Raw genomic sequence first — 23531 nt, 5'->3', positions numbered from 1 at the left:
ATGGTGAAGTCATCATCGTGCAGCGAGAAACCAGCAGGGTTGAAGAAAGGGCCATGGACTCCCGAGGAAGACCAGAAGCTCATGTCTTACATTCAACTACACGGCCATGGAAGCTGGTCTTCCTTGCCTGCAAAAGCTGGTAATTACTCTACTCCCTCTTCTTCCCCACATGCACAGAGATACTCTGATTAATCTGTTCTAAAAACCACCTCGCAATTTCTGGTGGCTTATTTTCATGATAAAATGGTAGATGATAATAGTAAGTAGATGATTAGAGACTTATCTGGAAAGGAAGATGAGTGATGCGTTTTAAGTTTTGATGAGGAAAAGGACTCCGGAGGTGTGGGAAGAGCTGCAGACTGAGATGGATTAATTATCTAAGACCTGACATCAAACGAGGCAACTTCAGCTCGCAGGAAGATCAAACCATTATTCAACTTCATGCCCTTCTCGGAAACAAGTAAGTTCCACAGCGGTCCCACTTTAATTTTCTCAAAAAAGTTCAATTATTTGATTCCTGAATACTATTTTATAAATGCACCTACAAGATGGTCGGTGATAGCACATCACTTGCCAAAGACAACAGACAATGAGATCAAGAATTACTGGAACACCTGCCTGAAAAGGAGGCTCACCAGAATGGGTATAAACCCAACAACCCACAAGCCACTGAACGACGTCGTCAAGGACGCTGCCAACCTCAGCCATATGGCTCAGTGGGAGACTGCTCGGCTCGAGGCTGAAGCCAGGCAGCAAGTCAAAGAACACTCAAAGATGCAGCTCCAGAACCAGCTCGGCTCCTCCTCCTCCTCCCAGCCTCTACTCACTCGGCTCGTGCTCAACAAGGTCACACCTCGCCCATCGCCACCTCCCTGCCTCGACGTGCTCAAGGCATGGCAGAATTCTTGGTCGTCAACGTCAACTGAGAACACTCCCATAATGCGTAGCATGTACGCCATGATGCTCGCCGCCGACGACCTCGAGTCGCCGGCGTCCACTTTGAGCTTCCCGGACACCGTCCCTACCAACTCCAAACGTACTGATGGTAATACTACCTTTGGGCTGATCAGTCAAAGTTCACTTCCTTCCTCGTCTTCCCCTGTCACAGGCGGCGAAATTATGGCGGCGGTGGAAACATTCAGATCAACAGGGTATGACTGTAATTCCGTGCAGGAAGGTCTTCATCATGACGATGTGTTTGGTGTCTTAAGTGTCGGGAATGGAGGAAGCGACAACTTTGAGGAAGAGAGGCAAGATTGGGAAGCCATTCTCGAGTTGGTCAATGGTTTGCCCTTATCAGCACCCTGTTTTCCTGAGCTGTGATCTCCTGGTTATACGGAGTTCGAAATATCTAAGAGTTGATATGAATATTGATTAAAAATAAAGAGACAATAAAGTAGCGTTTTGTTTATTTTATTTCATTTCGCTTTTCCTTTGAAGGAGTGTGCCATGCATAAGCATGCATTTTATATGGACTTTTTTAAAAAAATATTTGCCTTAATTAGTTTAATTGCATTCTTTTTCTTCGTTTACCTATTTGAAATACATTAATTCAAGCCTTGTCAAACTCAATTGGAGATACCTTTCCTATATATGGAACCAAGAAAAGGAAGAAGAAGAATGTTTGAATATATTTTGTGTTAATTCTCATAGTCTTTCCGTTATTTTATCTTTTTAAGATCATAACAATTATTGTTTTCTTTTAAATTTTTTTAAAATATTTGCATTTAATTTTTAGGTTTTTAAAATATTTATTTTTAACCTTTAGGGTTAGAAACTAAGAGTTAAGGGTTTATGAATAGGTTTTAACTTTTACCACATGTTGTAAGTTTTCTCTTTGATCTCCTTTCTCTATATATTCCCTCTCCTCCTTCTCTTCTCTTCCCTCTTATCCACTTTCCCTTATATATTCTCCGTTCTGCATCACTTTTTCAAGAATTTTTCTTTTTGGTATCCGCACAAATTCTAATTCACTAACGTATTAGCCAATTGCTGCTGGGAGATTATTGACCCTTTTTACTATAATTATAATTACAGAACAATAAAAAAAGGGAAAATATGTCAGAACAATAAATTAGCATCAACCTGGGATTTTTTTCTCTCGCTTTATTATTGAAAAGATTGGTGTTCAAATTAACTCATCTGAATGCGCGTCCGTTTCGCTTTATGATGAAATGATGTGTCATGCTATTTTATTAGTTTTGTAAATTGTGGTTACGAAGTATTCTTCATATCAAACCTTAACTTTGTTTCTTGGCCAAAAAAATTGTTTGAACGAGGGGCGAAATATTATTTGTTGTCAATAATACTTTAAAATACTAGTAGTTTTAAATATGAGTAAATCTTTATATTCATTATCTATAACTGATGGCTTCCCATATTTAATAGCATGATGTGATGAATTTTCAGGTGTAATTTTCTATGTTTATATAATTTTCCTTAATGAAAAAAATAATATTTTGTTTACCTATTTTCTAATTCAGTAGACAAAAAAAATATAAGAAAACACTAAAAAGATGTTCTGATTTTTTGTTTTCCAGATTAATTTTCTTTCAAAACACGTGACCAAAAAACATTTTTCAAACAAATTCTTTTTTAATTTTTCTCAAAACCAAAAAAGGGTTCTTAGAATAAGAAACCAAACAGATCCCTATGGTCAAGATACTTTTTTTAAAAAAATAAAGGTTAGGATTGTTGGCTGTCTTGTGTTTTCTGATTTTTTTTTTCCAGTTAATTATACAGTTCTTATTAAGGAAAAAAAAAGAGGCTTTTTTTTTTTTTAACTTGTCTAGCCAATATACTGTGAACTTAGGAAAAATAAAATAAAATCACGGGACAGACTTGTAAAAATGTACGAGAAAAAGTTGGGTCTTTCGTAAGATTGATGTGTGGCTGAGGAGAAGCGGGACCAGAGGCAGCGATTAAAGTTGGATCCTCTGTGGCCCTGTTTGGTGCAGCGTTTGAAGAGAGAAAAAGTAGTTTATGTGCATAATAAGTCAGTCTGTAAATTTAAAAATTATTTGTAATAACTTTTAATTAATCTAACTTATAGATTAAAAGCTAATTTTTTAAGTAAAATTGTAAAAGTACCTAAAACTTACTTATGATTTAAGCAAAAGTAGGTTTTTAGAATTTTAAAGGATTTTTGTCCTTATATTTATATTGTTCTTATGTGTCCCTTGATATATTATTTGTGCTTCCCAATCAATTTTAGTTATTTATTTTTAATACTTTCTTAAATAAAAATAATTTTTCACAATTTTTATAATATGTTTACTTTTTAATATTATTTTTATTTTATATTTACATAAATTGTGAAGGGTATGTCATCTAATTAATTATGTAAAATTATTTAGCTCAAAAATTTTCACATTACTATTATTTCTAATTTAAATATATTTTATTCATTAAATATAACTTCTTCATATTATAATCATTTAAAATTATTGTATTTTGTAATTTTATATTTTTAACCATTTTTTATTATTTAATAAAAGTCATAATCATTTTGGTCATTCTACAAACTGAACTTACTTATTTAATCATAATCCAAATAATTTTTTTACTTTACAAACTAACTTTTATAAAAACCAATTCAAATATAAATCATATTATCCAATCTAACTTTTACCAAATTAAAATTAATTTATTTTTTCTATCGTCAATCCAAACAGACTCTATATTTTTTTGGGGAATACGAATCATACAGAAGTCTCCGGATCCGAGCACTTATGAAAACGATTTTAATCGATATACACAGAAAATAATAATATAAGGATGGGACAAATAAATTTTTGGTTGAGGTGTAAATAAAAAAACATAAATTCACATATGGAAAAATGTAGTATTTGTTAGGAAAAGTGAAAATCCTTTAATATGTTTTAAATCCCAAAAAGATTAATCTTAAATTTAGAATATAATTTAAAAATACCTTTGTGATTCCAAAAAATAATGAGGGTGACAGTTCTTCATTAAATAAGAAGCAGATCATATCATAAAGCAGGCTTGAGATTCGAGGATGAAAACAACAGTGGTAAAGGCGAATATGGTTTTCGAGTAAAGAAGGCTAATATGTCTTTAATCTCAACTAATGAAGTTTGGTACACTCATTTATGGCACTATATATACATATCGGTTTTATTATTATTAGTCTTTAGTATAAAATTAAGCTGACTAATTTAGAAAGATTAAAAAAGTTAATAAATTACTTTAAAATAACTGTATTTATTATTTTTTAAATTAATTTGTTTAACTTATAAATTGATATATAATTTAATAATGTATATAAATATTTTAGAGAGATAATATAACATATGCTAAAATTAAGTAATTTAATAAAATTTTAAACTATTTAAATTAATCAATTAAATCTTATATTAAATATAAAAAAATATTATTATTAGCAGCACGTACGTGGGTGGGGTCTTAAACTGCGCGGGATGTGACTGTGGCACTGTGAAGGATGTGGTGTCTGTTCTGCTTATTTATTTTTGGGCAGCTCCCTCGGATCCTTAGGGTCTGTTTGGGTAGCACCCCAAACCATGGTTTGGGGAAAATACTACCCAAACAGCATCTAAAAAATTACAAACCTTGGTTTCATCTGAAACCATGGAAACCATGGTTTCACCAGAAGCTGATAATTGTCGCTTGTGGAAAAAAATCGGGCACGCCTAATGGTCATTCCAAAAACACCCCAGACATCCTTCTCTTCTCTTCGCTGGCCGACACTCCTCCTCTTGAATTCATCGTGTTATTAGCTTGCTACTCAGCTCGAACATTGCTCTCAGCTCAAGGTCGACCCTCAGCAGAAGCTATTATTCGCTTCTGGAAAAAATTTGGGACGGCTCCGGTAGGCAATTTCCCAGATCCTTCTCTTCTTCGCTGGCCGACACTCCTCCTCTTCGCCGAACGATTGGACTCAGCTCGAAGCTCGACCCTTCGGCCCTTATCATCAGCTCGTCTCTTCGCCGCTTCATCATCGGGTCGCGTCTTCGGCCGTGCTTCATCGCCAGCTCGCCTCTTCGCCAGCTCGAGTGTTCACCGTCGCTGCTCTGAAACTCGACACCGGTGAGATCGTCCTGGCCTCGCGAAAACAGGGGTGGTCGTGCGTTTCTCGGCTCGCCAAAACCAAAGGAAGCGTTGGATAGTCCGATCCATCCATCCTCTGTCTCCAATCTTCGTTCTTCAGTTCGCCCGGTGAGCTCTCTCTGGTGATTGCCCAAAATTTTGTTCGTATTTCCTCCATTCATTGATCTATCAGCTTCTTGCTTATGATTCTGGTTCGGTGGTTCTGGTTCGGTCCCTCCTCTGTTTGGTCTGTCATCCGGTTGTAAGTGATATGAATTTTTTTAGAACCATGGCTATTAGTATTTTGACTGTGGTATGTTGAATTGGAATGATTTGGCTGTATATCCTCTTCAATTGCAAGCTTCCTCTCGGTTCCATTTTTGAACCGTGGCCTTTGATTTCAGGTTTGTATGCCTAGTGGATCCAAGCGATGCCGTCTGTAATTCCATACTCTGTCATAATTGTTGTCTGGATATTCCTTGGTCTTCCTTTGCGTCATTCGGCAGATTTTGATCAATGGTTTTTCTGGGGATTATTGCCCAAGATCTTGTTCGTTTTTGCCATGGATTGTTTCAGGGTTTATCGTGTTTTTGGATTTCTTTAATTGAGCTTCTTGTGCTGGGGATTATAAATGGTATGTTCGTTTGGTAAATTGGTTCTGATTTTATGAAACGAAGAGGGAACAAATTCTGGTAATCAATGTCTGGTTCTGGAGGCAGGGGACGTATATGGATGAGAAAGTATGGCAATTGTTATATAAATTCAATGCAATTTGTTTTTCCTGTTGTTGCTTGGGATCGTTTTTCTGTCCAGATTTCCCCCGGAGAAGAAGCTGTGAAGTCGAGACTTTGGTTTTTTTTTTTTTTGCCGTGGATAGTACTTGTGATAATGAACATTATTTGTTAAGAGTTGATCTGATTTGGGATGAGATAAGAATTGTATTGTTCTGTATTGTTGTATTAAGGATTTTGATAAATTTATGGCCAACTTTTGAGAGTGAGGAAAAATGAAATCACAACTGAAATCCATGTATATATATTGAAGGAAGTGATTTGTATTTTGGTCAGAGGTTTATGTTGGTAGTTTTTTTTAATTTTCGGTTGACAAATCTAATAAGGATATAATTTTTAAAAAATATTATGAAAGGCTTGTGCAACATGTTATTTTTTAAAAACAATAATGTGCTTTATAATGTTATTTAATTAACATGTTATTTTGGACGTTTTAAAAGTTTTAGTATTTTGAAGTAAAAACAGATAATGAAGTTTAGAAAGGAGGGGGTGTATTTTTTCCAACCATGTAAAATTAGAATTTTCTTGTGTTTGTTAATTTTTGTCACACTTGGTTTGGTAGGAAGGAATTGAAATTTAAAATGTGATCAACTTTTTCACCTATTACAGTAGACAATATGATTTTTGTTATTTCAATTGATTTTGAGTTGATTAACCTGGGATGACTGAAGAGTTATAATTGTGCTATAGCATAATGGGTAAGAATACGGTGAAAGCTTCCTGGGACCTACGAACCACAAAAGTGTTTATTGACCTCTGCATTGAACTTGTGCAACAAGGGGAAAGAAAAGGTACTAGCTTAACAAAGAAAGCTTGGGATATTCTTGGTGATAACTTTACTGCCAAAATGGAAGAGTGTATGAAAAAGGTCAATTTAAGAATAAATATGATTCCCTACGAAAGGAGTGGCAGACATGGGATAGGCTGCTTCGTGAGACAGGATTGGGATGGGATACTGAAAGGAATACTGTCAGTGCAACTGATGATTGGTGGGAGAGAAAAATAAGGGTAATTATTGAACCTTTTGATCTTACATTTTCTCTACTTGTTAATGTTTTGTGTATATTTACTGTTTTTTGGAATATTTTATGATATTATTGGTGTCTAATGTGCAGGAAGTTCCAAACTACGAAAAATTCAGAGAAAGAGGACTTCAATTTAGGGATGAATTGACTCAACTATTTGGAAGTGTGGCTGCAACTGGACCACAAGCATGGGCACCTTCTTCCATGACACTTCCAAGTGAAGGAACACCGAATGAAGATTTGGAAGAAGGGTCCGGAGATAGTGATGAAATTTTAGGTGCACCAACTGGTATAAGTGGGGAATTTAACACAGTGAACTTCAATGATAATAGTGGAGGTAGTGGAGGCAACACTGAATTGAGGCAGGATACCAGTGGTGGGGGTACAAGCAGAGGTAGGAGTCGACCTAGTAGCTCACTGGGGGTCAGAAGGAAGAGTGAAGTCAAGAAGAAACGCACATCTCCCTCTATGAAAATAGCGGATGCAATTAGCAAGATTGCTGAAACAAATATTTCTGAGGCCGAGCGTGGAAATGAGGTCATTTCACGAGCAGAAGCTAGAAGGTTGGAAGAAGAAGCGCGTGCTTATGAGATTTCAATTAGGGGAGTCCTGTCTCACCTGAAAATAGTTCCTGAAGTTGTCAGAGATCCTGATTTCTTTAGACGGTGCACACAACTCCTTATGGAATGGCCGGAGGCACGAGAAATGTATGCAGCTTTGAAGGATCAGAAGGAACAACTTCTACCCATTTTAGAGCATTATACTAGGGATTTATGACTTGTTTATTATATTAGACAGTTCCATATGTGTATGTTTTATGTGACCAGTGGATTGTTATATGACTCAGACAACTCTGTAACTTTTATAAATGTTTCGTAATTTCTACGTAGGAATTCTAAACTTTATGTGTATGTGCACAGGATAAAACGAATATGGATGATGAAACTAAACATGTGGAAGAGCATGCTAAGGGACGGAAAAAAAGGGTTAACAAAGTTGCAGCATTGGTTGGTGCATACGCTACTTTGAACTTGTGTAAGGAGCCTCGGCATACAAGTGCTTATACAGGCTGCATATAGGTAAGGGATGTTTTAGATGGCAACTCCAATCGTTGTTATAACATGTTTAGGATGAAACGGGATGTGTTCTTAAGTCTGGTGGAACAATTGCAACAACATGGTCTAAAAGAAACTAAAAATATAGGGATACATGAATCAGTTGCAATGTTTTTACATACCGTTGGGCATGCACTTAGTAGCAGAATGCAGCAAGAAAGATTTCAACATTCAGGGGAGACAATTAGCAGACATTTTCATAATGTCCTAATGGCATGCTGTAGACTTGCCATGTCTAATATCAAACCAAAAGATCCAACATTCCGGCATGTTCATACAAAAATTCGGTTTGGTAAATACTGGCCTTTTTTTAAACATGCTATTGGAGCAATTGATGGCACACATGTTTCCTGCGTTGTCAGTGCAACAAATCAAACTAAATTTATCTCTAGGAAAGGAACAGTGTCACAAAATGTCATCGCGGTTTGTGATTGGGACATGTGTTTTACTTTTGTCTTGGCCGGATGGGAAGGTAGCGCACATGATGCTCGGATATTTGATCATGCCCTCACAACTCCTTCAATGAACTTTCCCCATCCACCTGAAGGTATTTTTTTATTTCCTATATTTTTTTTATATTTAGCTTAACAATAGAAACATAATTTACAATAATTTCATTTTTTATATAGGAAAATATTATTTGGTGGATGCTGGATACCCAACACCGAATGGATATCTCGGCCCATACAGACGGGAGCGTTACCATTTGCCTGATTTTCGAAGGACATCTGGGTTTGAAAATGACAATGAGATCTTTAATTATTTCCATTCAATTTAAGGAGTACAATTGAAAGAACTTTCGGAGTTTGGAAAAAAAAGTTCGCAATCTTACAAAACATGCCATCTTATGATTTTGAAACACAAGTTAAAATCGTTTGTGCAACGATGGCTATACATAATTTTATTAGAACGATATCTATTACTGATCCTGGATTCGTTCAGTTGGAAGAAGAACGTACTTATGCAGAAGATGATGATGATGGGGTTAGATTTTCACGTATACATTCATCAATTCAATCTTCATCTTACATGGCTCAGGTTCGTGACAGCATAAGAGACGAACTTGTTAATTCAATACGAGGATAGTAGTCATGTCTTATTTATTTCCTTTTATCATAGATTGTAATATGTAGTTAAAAACAAAACCTATTACAAATGCTTTGTATCGATGCATCATCTTAATGATTATGACACTTCTTTATTTATATTTCTCTTATTAATATTATGCCTTATATTCTCAAGCTAATTATTACTTACTTGAATAATTAATAAATTATTTTAAGACGTGTTTATTCTATTTTATCAAACAATATCATCCCATTTTATGTTTATAATCTTCATGAAAAATACTGACTTTCTGTTTGCAACAAAATAATTCATCTTCTCTAAAAATATTTTTCACTCTTATATTTTATGAATATATATGTGTGGTGACAATTAATTAATTAATTGTATTAAACATCAGAGGTTATTATACATGTAGTATGTTATTACAAAAAGTAGTTGTGAAAAAATGTTATGGGATTTCACGTTTACAATCTTTAAACAAAATTAATATTTTTTGTTATAAAAAAAATCATTTTTCTATAAACATATTTAATATTATGTTTTATAAATATATGTACACATATTAATTATGTATTAATTATATTATCTTATATATTATTAATTATGTTAGTAAAAATTATTTCATTAACAATTTTATTTCTTCAAATCAAAATAAATCATAAAATCTATCCCTTATATAATTATCATATTAACTTATACCCTTTTTGGTAATTTCCACATGTAAAAAGCACTTCTGGTAATAACTATCCAAACACTCTCACTTCTCAGAATCACTTTTTCTCAGAATCTATTCTCCACAGAATCTATTCTCCAGAATCACTTTTCCAAACCACGGTTTGAAGTCATCCAAACACACCCTTAAGCAGGTTGGGAATCGCGGCCCTTTTGATTATCAAATTACTCTTTCTAACTTTTAATGTAAAAATTAGATAATTAATTTATATGTGTATATTTAAAACATTAGTTAAATTAATTATAAATGCATGTTAATTTTTTTAATATATCATTTATAATCATGTATTGTAACTATTCTTTAATGAACATTTTTTTTTACCATGAATCATCAGGATATTTTGAAAAAAAATTCTAAATTAAAAAAAGAATTAAAATTTATATTTAAAATTAAAATAATATTTTTTCTAACTCTTATATTGACAACCAAAACAGTAATAATAACATGATAGAAGGAAATGATGCAACTGTAGCACTGTGTAGGACGCGGGGTTAATATTATTTAGTGCTGTCTACTCAAAAGAATGTCAAATAATACTGGAAAAGAGGAGGTAGAACATGATAATGGCATATAAATATGTTGCATGTGACTTTTTCTATAAATTTCTTGGGATATATGTTCTGCTGTCTGAGTTAATTATATGTAAAATGATTACTAAATATTGGAAAGTGATATAATATGGAGTCGAATCTTTCTGAACTTGCAGTATGTCAGTATATGGAACGTGCGTACCTCAAATAAGATTAGTGACTAGTAATTTGCAGTCTTACTAATGAGTGTCTCTTGTACTTTAATTTATTAGCATTATATACGAATAATGCGTGAATGATTAATATTAATTAATAGTTGGCAAAAACATACTCCTTCCTTCAGTTCTTTATGTAAGACATATTCAACCAATTTAATTAGATTAGAAAAATTAAGTAACTTAATTAATATAAGTATTAAAAAATATGAGTTTTTTTTTCTTAATCTTCCTCCTTTCTTGCTTGATTATGATTGAGAAAATATCCAAATGAGTAATTTAGAAAAGCTGATGAATATAATAACTACGTCTAATATTTAGAACCAAATTTAACTCAATAATTAAGTTTTATATTAAATACTGAAGGAGTATTAATTAATGATTCTTCCTTATAATCGATTAGCTTCCTTGGGCAGAGACTATACAAGAAGAATGAATGATATTCTCTCCTGTCTAAATATAGTAGACAATTACCTCATATAAATTATAAAATTAGTTAAATTAATTATTTTTAAAAAAATTATTGTACTCATCATGTTAATTATTTACCCTTTACACACTTTTCTATATCATTGGAAAAATACAAGACAAAATACTTATGAAAAAAAGCACTCCCTCTAATTTTTATTATAAGAGATTTTTAACTTATTCACATTTACCAATAAAAACAATTAAGAATGTTAAATTTGTGATTTAAGTGATTTGGAAGCGAAATTTTATGATTTGATATTGATGGCATGTGAAAAATATATAATTGATGTTCCAACTTTTAAAATAAAATAATACCTCTAGTCCTTAATATAAGATCTCTTTTGATTTTTATTTTAATCCTAAATATAAGACTTCCAATTCACTTTATCTTTCATATTTATTCATTTTTTTTCCAATGTAGTTCTTTTAATAATGATAGTTCTAACCAATAAACTTAATTAGCAAGGATATTTTAGGAAAAATAATACCTTGTTATTACAAATAACTAACTCAATTTATTTGCTTAATCTATTCAAATTAGTCAATTAGCTCTTATATTTAGGACCAGAGATAGTATTACTGAAGAAGATTTTATAGGAGGAAGCTTCCTATTTACTACTATTTTGCAATCTTATCTCATGGGTTTAGTTTTACTTAGAATCTCAAACTGTTGATGCTTGCTTCTTTACATATGAAAAAAAGGGGCCTACTCCTATATATTTCATCAATTTCTATAATTTTTTTTGACACCTAGCATAACTCTTAGCCTTTATCAAAGGTATTTACATTTTATGATTTTATCTCTTCTTTTAACTTTTACTTTTCAAAGGTGCGTATTTTCTTTAAATTTGCTTTAATTGTTGCTGGTGTATACATAAAGGCTTGAGGATGAGAACAACAGTAGAAGGGGGTAATGTTTTTATATGAAGTTACGGAGGTTGGTACTATCTCCATTCCTAATTATAAAAGCTAGTTGACTAATTTGAAGATATTAAGAAAACAAGTTAAGTTAGTTGTTTATAATAAATAGGTGTTGTTTTTCTTGAAATATCCTTACTAATCAAGTGTATTGGTTAGAACTACTATTATTAGAAGGACTATCTTGAGAAAAAATGCATAAATATGAGAGACAAAGTGGATTGAAATTTTATATTTATAACCAAAATAAAAGTCAAGCAAAGTCTTATTTTAAGGACCAGAAGCAGTACATTCTTTGATAGCCCTGCGTATGGTATCCCAGCGGTCTTGTATATTGATATTGTCAGCTAGCATCCCTGTATGAATTAATCAATTAATATATTGCATTTATTCTTTAACAGCAACTTTTAATAACTTTTTGATTTTAGGGGGCTTGAGATTGATGAATATATTGATCAATCCCATTTGAAATGGTTTATAAACAATTTTTTAATAATGATTTATAGAATATCAGGTAAATATGTGAGAGGAGTTTTATCTTGACTTACATAAAATATACTTACAAATGCTTATAATAGTGATTTCACCAATCAGTGATTCTTTATTGCCTCTTCAGCTTATTTATCTTTGGGAAGTGAGGGAGGATCCCTCCAGGGAGAGGGTGGATTATCCTAAAACGGATCTGAATCATCTTATGTTCTTTTTTTTTTTATGTGGGGGGGGGGGGGGGAGATAAAATGATGTGGGTTTTCACTGGCAGATGTAGGACTTTAACACCAGTTTAAAAGATCTTTTAACATAGGTAATACTATCTCCTGTGCTAAATATAAAATTTAGTTCCTCGTATAAATTACACTAAAATGAGGACAGAAGGGAAATTTTCTATACTAATTTTGTCAGCGTCACATTTAGTGTAAAGTTTGTTATATTTTTGTTTTTAAATAAAACTAACGATTACTTGTTCCTTTAATTGGATGTTACAGACACTTAAGTTACGAAGTTTTTGTTGAATGGGGTTCTTGGTGAAGTTCATTGGATGGATGCAAGTACTGGTTATTTTGTCAGCTTATTTAATTAATATCTTTATATAACTGTCCTTTTTTTTCCTCTTTATATTAGACGGTATACATACAACTGGAAAGAAACTTCCAGCATGTTTTACCGCTGGACGTATTTACTCGTGCATTAAACCGAAGCTCTGAGAATATTGGACGAGAAAGGCAAACAGAGAGGTAATTAAATTTTAAATTATTGGAATCACAGGTCTGTTGTCAGCACATTAATTCTGATTTTTCAATTTATGTACGGATTTATCGAATAATACAGGAGCATTCGGTTGGAAATAGTAAAATTTAACGGGGAATTAAAAACGATGAAGAGAGTTAGAATATAATAAATGCTGTTAAACTGCAGGTGGAATTTCACAAATTGTCCTGCGTAGACATCAAAATTTGTCATGCTTGCAAGTTTTTCCAACTAGTGTAGATTGACGGTGGGACCAAATTACTTCTAACATACTCCCACTTCTTTAATTTTTTAAAACGAACTCATTAAAATTTTCTCCCCCCCTCCTTCTCTCTTGTTATGTCGTACCTTTTTATTTCTCCAGAGAAAAAAAAACAAGTCTGCCGCATTTTGGACCACCTTTTTTCTATTTTTTTTTTTTTCAATTTAGGAGCACCAAAGCTACTGTGCCCGTAGGTATGGTCCGGCGTCGCGGGCCAACGGAAACGAAAGTGACAAAACCATGTTATTCCATACTTAGAAATGTCAATGTCGAGCCTCTTTCACGTCTTCCAGCATCTCTCTTCCGTTCATTTATTTATGCGTTTCGTTATATTCTTTCATCCCCTCCTTAATTTAAAACTTGCTTCCTTTCCTTCGTCTGTGTTTTCTGGCTAGCTTTTTGCTCTCTCTCTCTCTCTCTCTCTCTCTAGAGCATTTTACGGAACCCTTTTTCTCTTCTGACACTCCAACTATCTATTTCAGTATTTTTCCGGAGACCCCAAGGGGAATATATTCTTGTTATTGTTTCTATTCTCTCTCGTTCGTATTTCGCGGAGATTAAAATGGTCAAGGTCATCATCGTGCAGCGAGAAACCAGCAGGGTTGAAGAAAGGGCCATGGACTCCTGAGGAAGACCAGAAGCTCACGTCTTACATTCAACTACACGGCCATGGAAGCTGGTCTTCTGCCTGCAAAATCTGTTCTAAAAACCACCTCGCAATTTCTGGTGGCTTATTTTCATAATAAAATGGTAGATGATAATAGTAAGTAGATGATTAGAGACTTATCTGGTAAGGAAGATGAGTGATGCGTTTTAGGTTTTCATGAGGAAAAGGACTCCGGAGGTGTGGGAAGAGCTGCAGACTGAGATGGATTAATTATCTCAGACCTGACATCCAACGAGGCAACTTCAGCTCGCAGGAAGATCAAACCATTATTCAACTTCATTCTCTTCTCGGAAACAGGTAGCTCCCAAAAATACTTCAACTAAAAAAGAAATTAACCACATGGCAGGATATATATTTTGCCTACATGTTATTCTCATTTCAAAAATATTATTATGTTTCGCTCCAACGCACTTACAGATGGTAGGTGATAGCACATCAATTGCCAAATAGAACAGACAATGAGATCAAGAACTACTAGAACACCCGCCTTAAGAAAAGGCTCACCAGAATGGGTATCAACCCTACCACCCACAAGCCCATAAACGACTCCGTCAAGGGCGGAGCCAACCTCAGCCATATGGCTCAGTGGGAGACTGCTCGGCTGCAAGCCGAAGCCAGGCAAATCAAAGAATATTCGGAGCTTCAGATCCAAAGCCAGCTCGGCTCCTCCTCCTCTTCTCAGACACGGCTCGTCCTCAACAAGGTCACACCTCGCCCATCACCCCCTCCGTGCCTGGACGTGCTTAAGGCATGGCAGAATTCATGCTCGTCCGCCACGTCGAATCCCTCAACAGAGAACACTCCCAAAATGCATAGCATGTACGCCATGATGCTTGCCACCGACGACCTCGAGTCGCTGGTGTCGACGCTGAGCTTCCCGGACACCGTCCCTCCTAACTCCAAGCGGACGAAAAGGAATACTACTTTTGGACTGATCCATCAAAGTCTACTTCCTTCTTCCTCCACCACCGTCGCGAATGACAGTGGAATCATGAAAGGAGCAAGCAGCGACGACGGTGAAGCATGGGAAACGAAGTGCGAAGCCTGGGAGACGACGGCAATATTATGGCTGCCGTGGAAGCATTCAGATCAACAGGTTATAACTGTTAATACCATGGAAGGTCTCCGCAATGACGATGTGTATGCGTATGGATTTAATGCGATGTCTCCATCACGCCACAAAACTTGGGAGTGTCAAATGTTGGGGATGATTGGGAAGCCATTGGTGACATTATCAATGGCTCTCCCCGATCACCTGCTTTCCCAATGATGTTGTGAGACACGTTAGAATTAGAAATATTATCTTCAGACTTTTTGATGATTGCACCATAATTAGTCATGCTGTAGTTTTGATTTGAGAAGCTTGTGTTGTCCGAATTAACTCATCGGCATGAGTGAGTCCAGGTTTAGCTCCATGATAACCTGATGTGTCTTGTATTATTATAGCCTTTTCTATGCGTTCACAACTTACTCTTTCATTTTTTTGTATGTATGTATGTATGTATAATCCCTAACATAATTGAGAGACAAATCTAGAAACGAGGGTGGTGGATTTGATGTCGATGAAGAGGGGGCATAAAAATAACTCAAATTCTTAAAAAAGAGGTGAAAAAGAATAAATAAGGGGCATAAAAATCTGGTCACATAATAGTTAAATTGATCCTAACTAAAAGTATTTGAATATTTATATTATTGCTGCATACGATCGATCAAGTTTATAACATTTGTGTGTGTGGGTGAGGGGGCAGCGCCCGCTAATTAATTGCGTCTCTGTGGCCACTTCATCAGACTATGGAAGCCTTTGAGCATTAAAACATCATTTATAATGGAAGCAGCAGATGATATAGCGAAGGCTTGAGGGTGAGAATTGAGAACAGTAGTTGCAGGAGTTCACAGTTTTCATTACAACTTCATTCTGAAGTTTGGTATAATCTTTTATTAGTTCTGTCTACAGATTGGCCTTATCTACGGATACATTATTATAACTACTACTGCTATAAATATATAATCATATGGATTAGCTTAGAAAACGCTCTGCAAAATAAATATGTGGAAAGAGTTTGTTCGAAATATTAAATTTAGTCAGTTAAGATTTTGTGCAAGTTTGATTAATAACCAAGTAGTATATATGGAGGGTCTCCATGGATGGATCAAGGGTGTGGGACAATGTGATCCTTAGCTAATGATAGGTTAACATAAATTCTCTCTTAAATTTCAAGTGGGATTTGTTGTTTGTCCTTGATAAGTGAGAGTTTTATCATGTTCGTTCTTCTTTATTTCGTAGAGTTTCACTTTGTAAAATGTAAAAATAATTATTTTAAGAGTTTCTAAATGTCTTTTTAAACTTTTGCTTATCTAATTCTATTTATAAGTTACTTCTAATATATTTTTAAGAAGCGACAAAAGGCTTGCAAAAATCATTTTGTTGCCCGTTGGCTCCTAATCTTTGAATCCATTCTACACCGCGGTGGTGTTCAATTTGTTCGAGTGGCGGGATTTGGATGACCCGAGTTATTAGGACCGGATCCAAGTTTCAAAGACCGAATGATCACAGACTGACCCAATGGGCCACTTCTCGAATGCAGATGTTGATTAATCGTGGCCTAAGTGTGTATGATTTATAAGATCAGAAGAATGAGTCCATTTGGGTCCAATATATTTGCTGGCCCAAATAGTTTCCTATTAGGACTCATTCTTTTTCTTCTAACGGCAAGCCGTTTTTGAGGCAGATGGGGGAATGGGGTATTAACTATTAACTTCTTCCTCGTTTTCTTTTTCTTAGGAGGGTGGGGGGGGGGGGGGGAGGTAATGTTGTGATATTTTCGGTTTTCCAACGAAGGTTTGAAGTTAATTAGATATCATAGAAAGTGTTATAAAACTATAGAAAGAGTAAAAAAATAAGAGAAGAAAATAAAAGAGAATAGAAGAGAGAAGTATTTCTCATTCCATTCAAGGTATTGAATACATGATACATAGTCTCTATTTATAAACACAGCTTTACATCTGTAACAGAATCTACAAATTACATAATAATAGAAAATAATTGTGGAATATAAAAATAATGGAGATATTGAGATATAGAGATATTAGAGATAATGGCGATACATGGACATCACAAAGATATTATTATATTCATAACAAAAAAGATTTATCTCGGCTAATAGTTTGCAGAAGACGGTTCCATAAGGAATTGAATTGATCCATTTTTTAAGAACAGTACTTAGATCAAATTTTTTATATTTATTATGTTAAGATTTCTAATAACCATATTTCCTTTTTTTTAAATACTATCATTAAATTATAAATACATATAAAAAAATAGAACACAACTGAGTAAAACAGACATAAAAAATATAATGTAAGCATCATTTTTTTTTTAACAAAACATTGCCTCCGATAACATAATAATGCTTTTTGGTTGATCCGGAAACTGCTAGTAGTACGCGTTACATGCCCAACCGATCAACATTTAGGATATGTTAAAATTGGCGAAGCATATAGTAGTAGGGTACCAATTTAAAACATTGTGTTACAGTGATTCAAGTGATTCTTCAGAGTACAAATTTCTTTTAAGATAATACTTTTTGGGCACAAAATACCGTTTAGCCATTTTTCAGGTAGAACTAGAGTATCCCTAAATTATATTAGACTTAAAGCTAATCCTTTTCAGATTGGAATAGCCCTCCCAACAAATACACTTATCAATATTCAAATTTGTATTTTTCTCCTTATAACAACTTGTTAATACCTTTTAGCCCTTTTGTTAAAGCCTAAATACTTCCAACATGTGATATTGCGAGTATTTACTCATGCTTTAAACTGAAGCCCTGTAAATTTGATGAGAAGAGCGAACACAAGTAAATATAAATTTTATTGGAATCAGGGGTTTGATATCAATACATTTACTCTGGTTTCAAATTTATGTACGGTTCTGATTTCTTTCTTCTCCATGCTATTCCACTCCTTCCCTCTTAATTATTCTCTCCAACATTCTTTCTTTTTCTTAATAATTTTGCAGTGCACCTCATTCGATTTGCCCACATTTTTCTTTTTTTTTTCCTTGGTCGGTAATCCAACACGTTTTTTTTAGTAATCAAAAGTCAAAATTTTAATGGGGTGTACCAAACCCTCTGAGTCCCTATATGTGTATGGTCTCTCTCGCAGGTCATGTCTGAATTGAATTTCAAACAGTGACTAAACCATACTCCTTGGGTTTCAGCAAACAAAAGTGATCTTAGCATTAATTATATCGACTAATTTATTTTTTATTATAATTAAATTGCTAATTAACTCATTAATAATTTGTTGGCAAAAAATTAATTCACTAAGTCTCTTTCTGTACGGATGTGTTTGAAATACATTTGTGTTTAAAAAAAATTACTACATTCATATGTTTAAATAAATTCATCATTTAAAGTTTTTTAAGTTATAAAATTAACAAAAGTGTAAAATAAATGTATTAAAATTATTTTTTATATGACGGGTATTCAAATAATCTTTCAATAAAAATTATTTCAAAAGGGGTGGAAATTATATAATTTAATTGTCAGTTAACATTTGAATGGATAAAAATATAATCTTGAAAATAAAGAGGGGTTGGTTTCTATGAACATACCTTTTGAATTTTAGAGAAGTGTATATAACTTCTCAAATTTAAAAGGAAGTTTTGATAGTAGTTAAAATGAAATAGAAAGGAAGGACAATATAAGTTTAGGTCATATCTATGACTTTCTTCATCTACCTGTATTTCCTTTCTCCAGCTAACTCCACTCTCTGATCGTCTCTTAGCTCTCTCTCTCTCTCTAGCATATTTTTCGAAGGATCTAAAAGTGAATATATCCTATATATATATGTATATGTAATCTCAATCTCCCCGACCTGCAGCTTTCTTTCACCTTGCTTAATATCTGTTTCATAGCCCGCTCTTTCTCTTGTGCTTATACATCGTTCTAGTTTCTTCTGGCATTTCCTGGAAACTATATAATGGTGAAGTCATCGTCGTGCTGTGAGAAACTAGGAGGGTTAAAGAAAGGACCATGGACTCCTGAAGAAGACCAGAAGCTGGTGGCTTATATTCATCAACGTGGCCAAGGAAGCTGGTCTTCCTTGCCAGCAAAAGCTGGTAATTAACTGATTTCCCTATCTCTTGTTTCACACACAGACATGCGCCTCGAAATATCCTATTGCTAACTTCTTTTTATCATCCGACTGTTACGAGTATCAATATAATAAAATTTCACTACCTGAAAGACTACTTTTTTTTTTATTTACAGCATAACGATGGTACATGATAATAAGTAGATAATTAAACATTTTATCTATCTGTTAAAGAAGATGTAGAATACTTTGTACGTTTTGGTGACCACAAAGGAGTCAGGAGATGTGAATAGCTCCCATATACTCACTTTTGACTCTTCATTTTCGATCTCTTCAGTTCTTTAAACACCTGATATGTACTCACACTCCTAAATAATCTGTATTCTTAATGTCTTCCTGGTGAGGAATTCTGCATAGAAAAGGCTCAGCTAGAAGAATTTTTGCGCGTGTGTGTGTAACGACTAATTTGCAGGGCTTCGGAGATGTGGGAAGAGCTGCAGATTGAGGTGGACTAATTACTTAAGACCTGATATAAAACGAGGCAAGTTCAGTTTGAAGGAAGATCAAATCATTATTCAACTTCACGCTCTTCTTGGAAACAGGTAATTATAAGCGTCAACCGTAATCATTCCATGCATGTTAATCAGGAGTAGTTTCCTAATAAAGAAGTAAACACGTCATGACAATATCATATTTACCTTTCTATTATAGTACACTTTCTTTCTTCAAAAATATTATGATTACTAAATATAGTTTTCATGGGGTTTATTTTATCATGCACCTTCAAGATGGTCGGTGATAGCTCATCATTTGCCAAAGAGCATTCCAAACTTCAGCTCCAGAACCAGCTCGGCTCCTCCTCCTCTTCCCACCAGCCTTCAGTGACTCGGCTCGTCCTCAACAAGGTCACACCTCGCCCATCGCCACCTCCCTGCCTCGACGTGCTCAAGGCATGGCAGAATTCATGGTCGTCCGCCACGTCGAAGCCCTCAACAGAGAAGACCCCCAAAACGCATAGCATGTACGCTATGATGCTCGCCACCGACGACTTCGAGTCACCGTCGTCCACGTTGAGCTTCCCGGACACCGCCCCTCTCAATAACTCCGAATGTACCAACAGTAATACTACCTTTGGGCTGATCAATCAAATTTTAATTCCTTCCTCCTCCACCACCACCGTCGCAAATGATGGTGGAACCATGACTGGGCAAAGCGACAGCGAAGCATGGGGAAACGAGGTGCGATGCTTGGGAGACGACTGCAATATTATGGCGGCCGTGGAAGCATTCGGATCAACAGGGTATAACTGTAATTCCATGGAAGGTCTCCTTAACGACGACGTCTTGGTGTGTGGACATAATGAGATGTCTCCATCGCCGCAACAAAACTTGGGACTGTCGGGTGTTGGAGATGACTGGGAAGCCATTGTTGACCTGATCAAAGGTTCGCACCCATCACCTGCTTTCCCAGTGTTGTGAAACCCGTACGTTGAGGAATATTTAGACCTTTTTTTTTTTTTTGCCATGAGAAATATTTAGAGTTTTGCCGATTAGTGTTGGACCATAATTAGCCATGCATGTTTGAAGTAGTTTTAATTTGAGAAGGTTGCGCTGTCTGAATTGACTCGTCGGAATAAGCATATTATTGTGAGTCTAGGTTTAGCTTCATGATAACCTGTGTTTTATGTTATTACGCCTTTTTATATGTATTCACAAGTTACTCTTTCTTATATATATAATTCCTAAATATGAGACACTGGTTAATATAATTGGAGTTTTATTTATATATATATATATATATATATGGAGTTATCCATTAAGGTTATTTGAAAGGATATTTGTTCATTAGAATGAGGATTTATTTGGTTATTGATTTTAAGTTTAAATTTGAATTACTATTTTTCCCTTATTTTAGGGCTCTATAAATAATCCTAGAATTTCTCAATTGTATTCAAACTTAATTATTGAATAAAATATTCATATTTGCCTGGCATTTCCTTTACTCTTTCATCTCTATATACTTATTCCTTCCTTCCTCACGAGTCACGACATGATGATAAAGCCTCTGAACTCCAAAAGATTTGTACCATCTTCATTATTCATGAAATTGACAAGCAAAGGTTGCAATCCCACCCTATATAGCCATTTCACCCGAAAAAGTTTAGTTTGTAGCGGATGAACATTGGTGGAGTTGGGGAAGAAGACGGTACAGAAAAGAAGAAAAATGACAGCATGAGATCCACATGCATCATTTCCATTAGATGTGATACTAATAAGAATTGAGTTATAAATTTAGTGAAACTAAAAAAATTGAGTCGCAACAAGTTGAATTATAAGATTTGAGTCATACATCCGGTGAAACTATAATAATTAATTTTTTTAATAATCAAATATAAAGTTGTCATAACGTGAACAATTGTTGATGAACCAATTGGGAAATCATATGTAAAACAAGTAAGAAGTTTGCTCTTTTACAAATGAGGCGCCAGGGCTTCCTACAACTTAATTCAAAAGTTTGCAAGTTTCTTCAGATGTCGAGGGATTTTTGAAAGAGCCAAGAGTGATGTTACTCATCATTTATAATATTATTCTTTTAGCTTTTTGAACTGCGAAATCACTGATTAAGATTTTATAATCAAGCGATTTTAACATTTTATTTGTAAGTAATAATACGGATAACCTATTCAATCTGTATTGTAATATTAATATAGTTGATCTTTAACATGACTTAGTCAATTTTAATTTTAAATATTTCTTTTAATAATATTAATTGTTACAGGGTATACTGTTAAGAAATATGTTCTATAAGGATTAACGCGTGTATTCGAAAAAGAATATAATCTTTTCCATGCGGTTCAACACCTGGAGTATTAGTTTTTTTTTTTAATAGAACTTCTCTCAATACCCTTAGTTCAAAAAAAAAATGAAGACTATCAATATCATAATGTCAACTAAAACTTAAAAATTTACAAAACTAATACAATAGTTTTTCAATTCATCCTCCTCTAAAGTTTTCACTCAAATAAAAAACTAAAAATAGTTTCATATATTACACGTATAATTACAATGGACAATTAGGTAGTTTTATATATAATCAAACTTATATTAATTTCCCCGAAAAAGGTCCATGATCCTATGTGATAATGAACTAGACTTATCCGGATTAAACAGATTACTTATAGTGATATTCTAGTATTACCTCTAGTTCTAAATATAAGAGCTAATTGACTAATTTAAGTAGATTAAAAAAGTTAGTTAAGTTAGTTATTCGTAATAGGTATGTGTTGTGTTTTTCTAAAATACCCTTATTAATCAAGTGTATTGGTTAGAAGTTAGAACCATCATATTTAAAAGGACTAACTTGGACAAAATGCATAAATATAAGAAACGAAGTGGATTGAGGTCTTATACTTATGAATAAAACAAAATTAAATGAAGTCTTATATTAAATAGTGGAGGTAGTTCACTGCTTATCAGCATCTTATACGGCTCTCTGGGAACTGCATAATTAATTTGGATCTTTTATTGGGGAAAAAAAGGAGTTAAAATTATTAAATCTTGCCATGCATAAGTACGGAGCACGTGTAGAAACCTTAGGGCAGGGAAACAACTTTAATGAGACGCAATGATGGGAGCAGCAGATAAAAGAAGGCTTTCGATTTCCGGGGGTAAAACAATAGGAGCGTAAGGAGTCATCTTTTATAGCAAATTATGAAGTTTGGTGCAATATTTTATGGCATGCAGATGAATCCCATTCAATTTTTTTCTAATAACATAGCCAATTATATTAAATGACAAAACAAAGGTACATAAAGATAAGGCAGACATAAAATAGTTAGCACACATTGAATACCAACTTAAAAATGAGTAGATGTGCCTTTTTTTTCCCCTTCCTATTTTTTCTCCCCTTCTTATGTCAATTTTCTTTTCCTTTCTTTGTTTTTAATTTGGGTTTTGAGAGTGATACTCCTCGAGTATTGTTCCGGAAATTATTTTTTTTAAAATACATATTGTTCTGTAAATTATTTTTTTAAAAATGTATATATATTAAATGTGGATAAAATTAAAATTTATTAAATTTTAAAACATGATTAATAAAATTTAAAAGTTTTCCTAATTATAATAAAATATGTTAACAGTTCCTATAAACTAGATCATAAAATTACGCGTTTTGGGTTGGAGGAGGGGGAGGTAGCATCAATGACAACATATACTACCTCTAATTCTTAATATAATGTCTACTTGACTAATTTAATTTAAAAAATTATTTAAATTAGTTATTTATTTTAAAATTATGCAAACTCCCTTGGTACGTATAATTCATAGAG

General features: G+C 34.0%; 2 protein-coding genes and 1 pseudogene across 2 annotated transcripts; all 3 read left to right on the top strand.

Annotated features, from left to right (window-relative positions):
• On the top strand, positions 1 to 1323 carry LOC114720510 (transcription factor MYB106-like). The gene is made up of 4 exons (XM_028906153.1): positions 1 to 139; positions 331 to 460; positions 549 to 820; positions 902 to 1323. Exons 1-4 carry the CDS (start codon positions 1 to 3, stop codon positions 1321 to 1323), a joined length of 963 nt encoding a protein of 320 aa, XP_028761986.1.
• Positions 1324 to 5497: 4174 nt separating this feature from the next.
• Positions 5498 to 20682, top strand: LOC114720508 (transcription factor MYB106-like; annotated as a pseudogene).
• LOC114720568 (transcription factor MYB16-like) lies at positions 19091 to 19810 on the top strand. Its single transcript, XM_028906226.1, has 2 exons — positions 19091 to 19229; positions 19677 to 19810. The coding sequence occupies exons 1-2, from the start codon at positions 19091 to 19093 to the stop codon at positions 19808 to 19810; spliced, it is 273 nt and encodes a 90-aa protein (XP_028762059.1).
• Positions 20683 to 23531: the final 2849 nt, after the last annotated feature.

Source organism: Neltuma alba, unplaced genomic scaffold (assembly GCF_004799145.2).
Source record: "Neltuma alba isolate B1F8T4 unplaced genomic scaffold, ASM479914v2 tig00011988_pilon, whole genome shotgun sequence".
Taxonomy (NCBI): Eukaryota; Viridiplantae; Streptophyta; class Magnoliopsida; order Fabales; family Fabaceae; genus Neltuma; species Neltuma alba.
The sequence above is the reverse complement of the archived record's forward strand: the minus strand, read 5'-3'. Positions and strand labels throughout refer to the sequence as shown.

Coding starts and splice junctions, on each gene's coding strand:
- LOC114720510 (XM_028906153.1), top strand. CDS start 1: ATGGTGAAGTCATCATCGTGCAGCGAGAAACCAGCAGGGTTGAAGAAA. Junction 140..330: donor TTCCTTGCCTGCAAAAGCTG/GTAATTACTCTA, acceptor GATGAGGAAAAG/GACTCCGGAGGTGTGGGAAG. Junction 821..901: donor CTCCTCCTCCTCCCAGCCTC/TACTCACTCGGC, acceptor AGGCATGGCAGA/ATTCTTGGTCGTCAACGTCA.
- LOC114720568 (XM_028906226.1), top strand. CDS start 19,091: ATGGTGAAGTCATCGTCGTGCTGTGAGAAACTAGGAGGGTTAAAGAAA. Junction 19,230..19,676: donor TTCCTTGCCAGCAAAAGCTG/GTAATTAACTGA, acceptor ACTAATTTGCAG/GGCTTCGGAGATGTGGGAAG.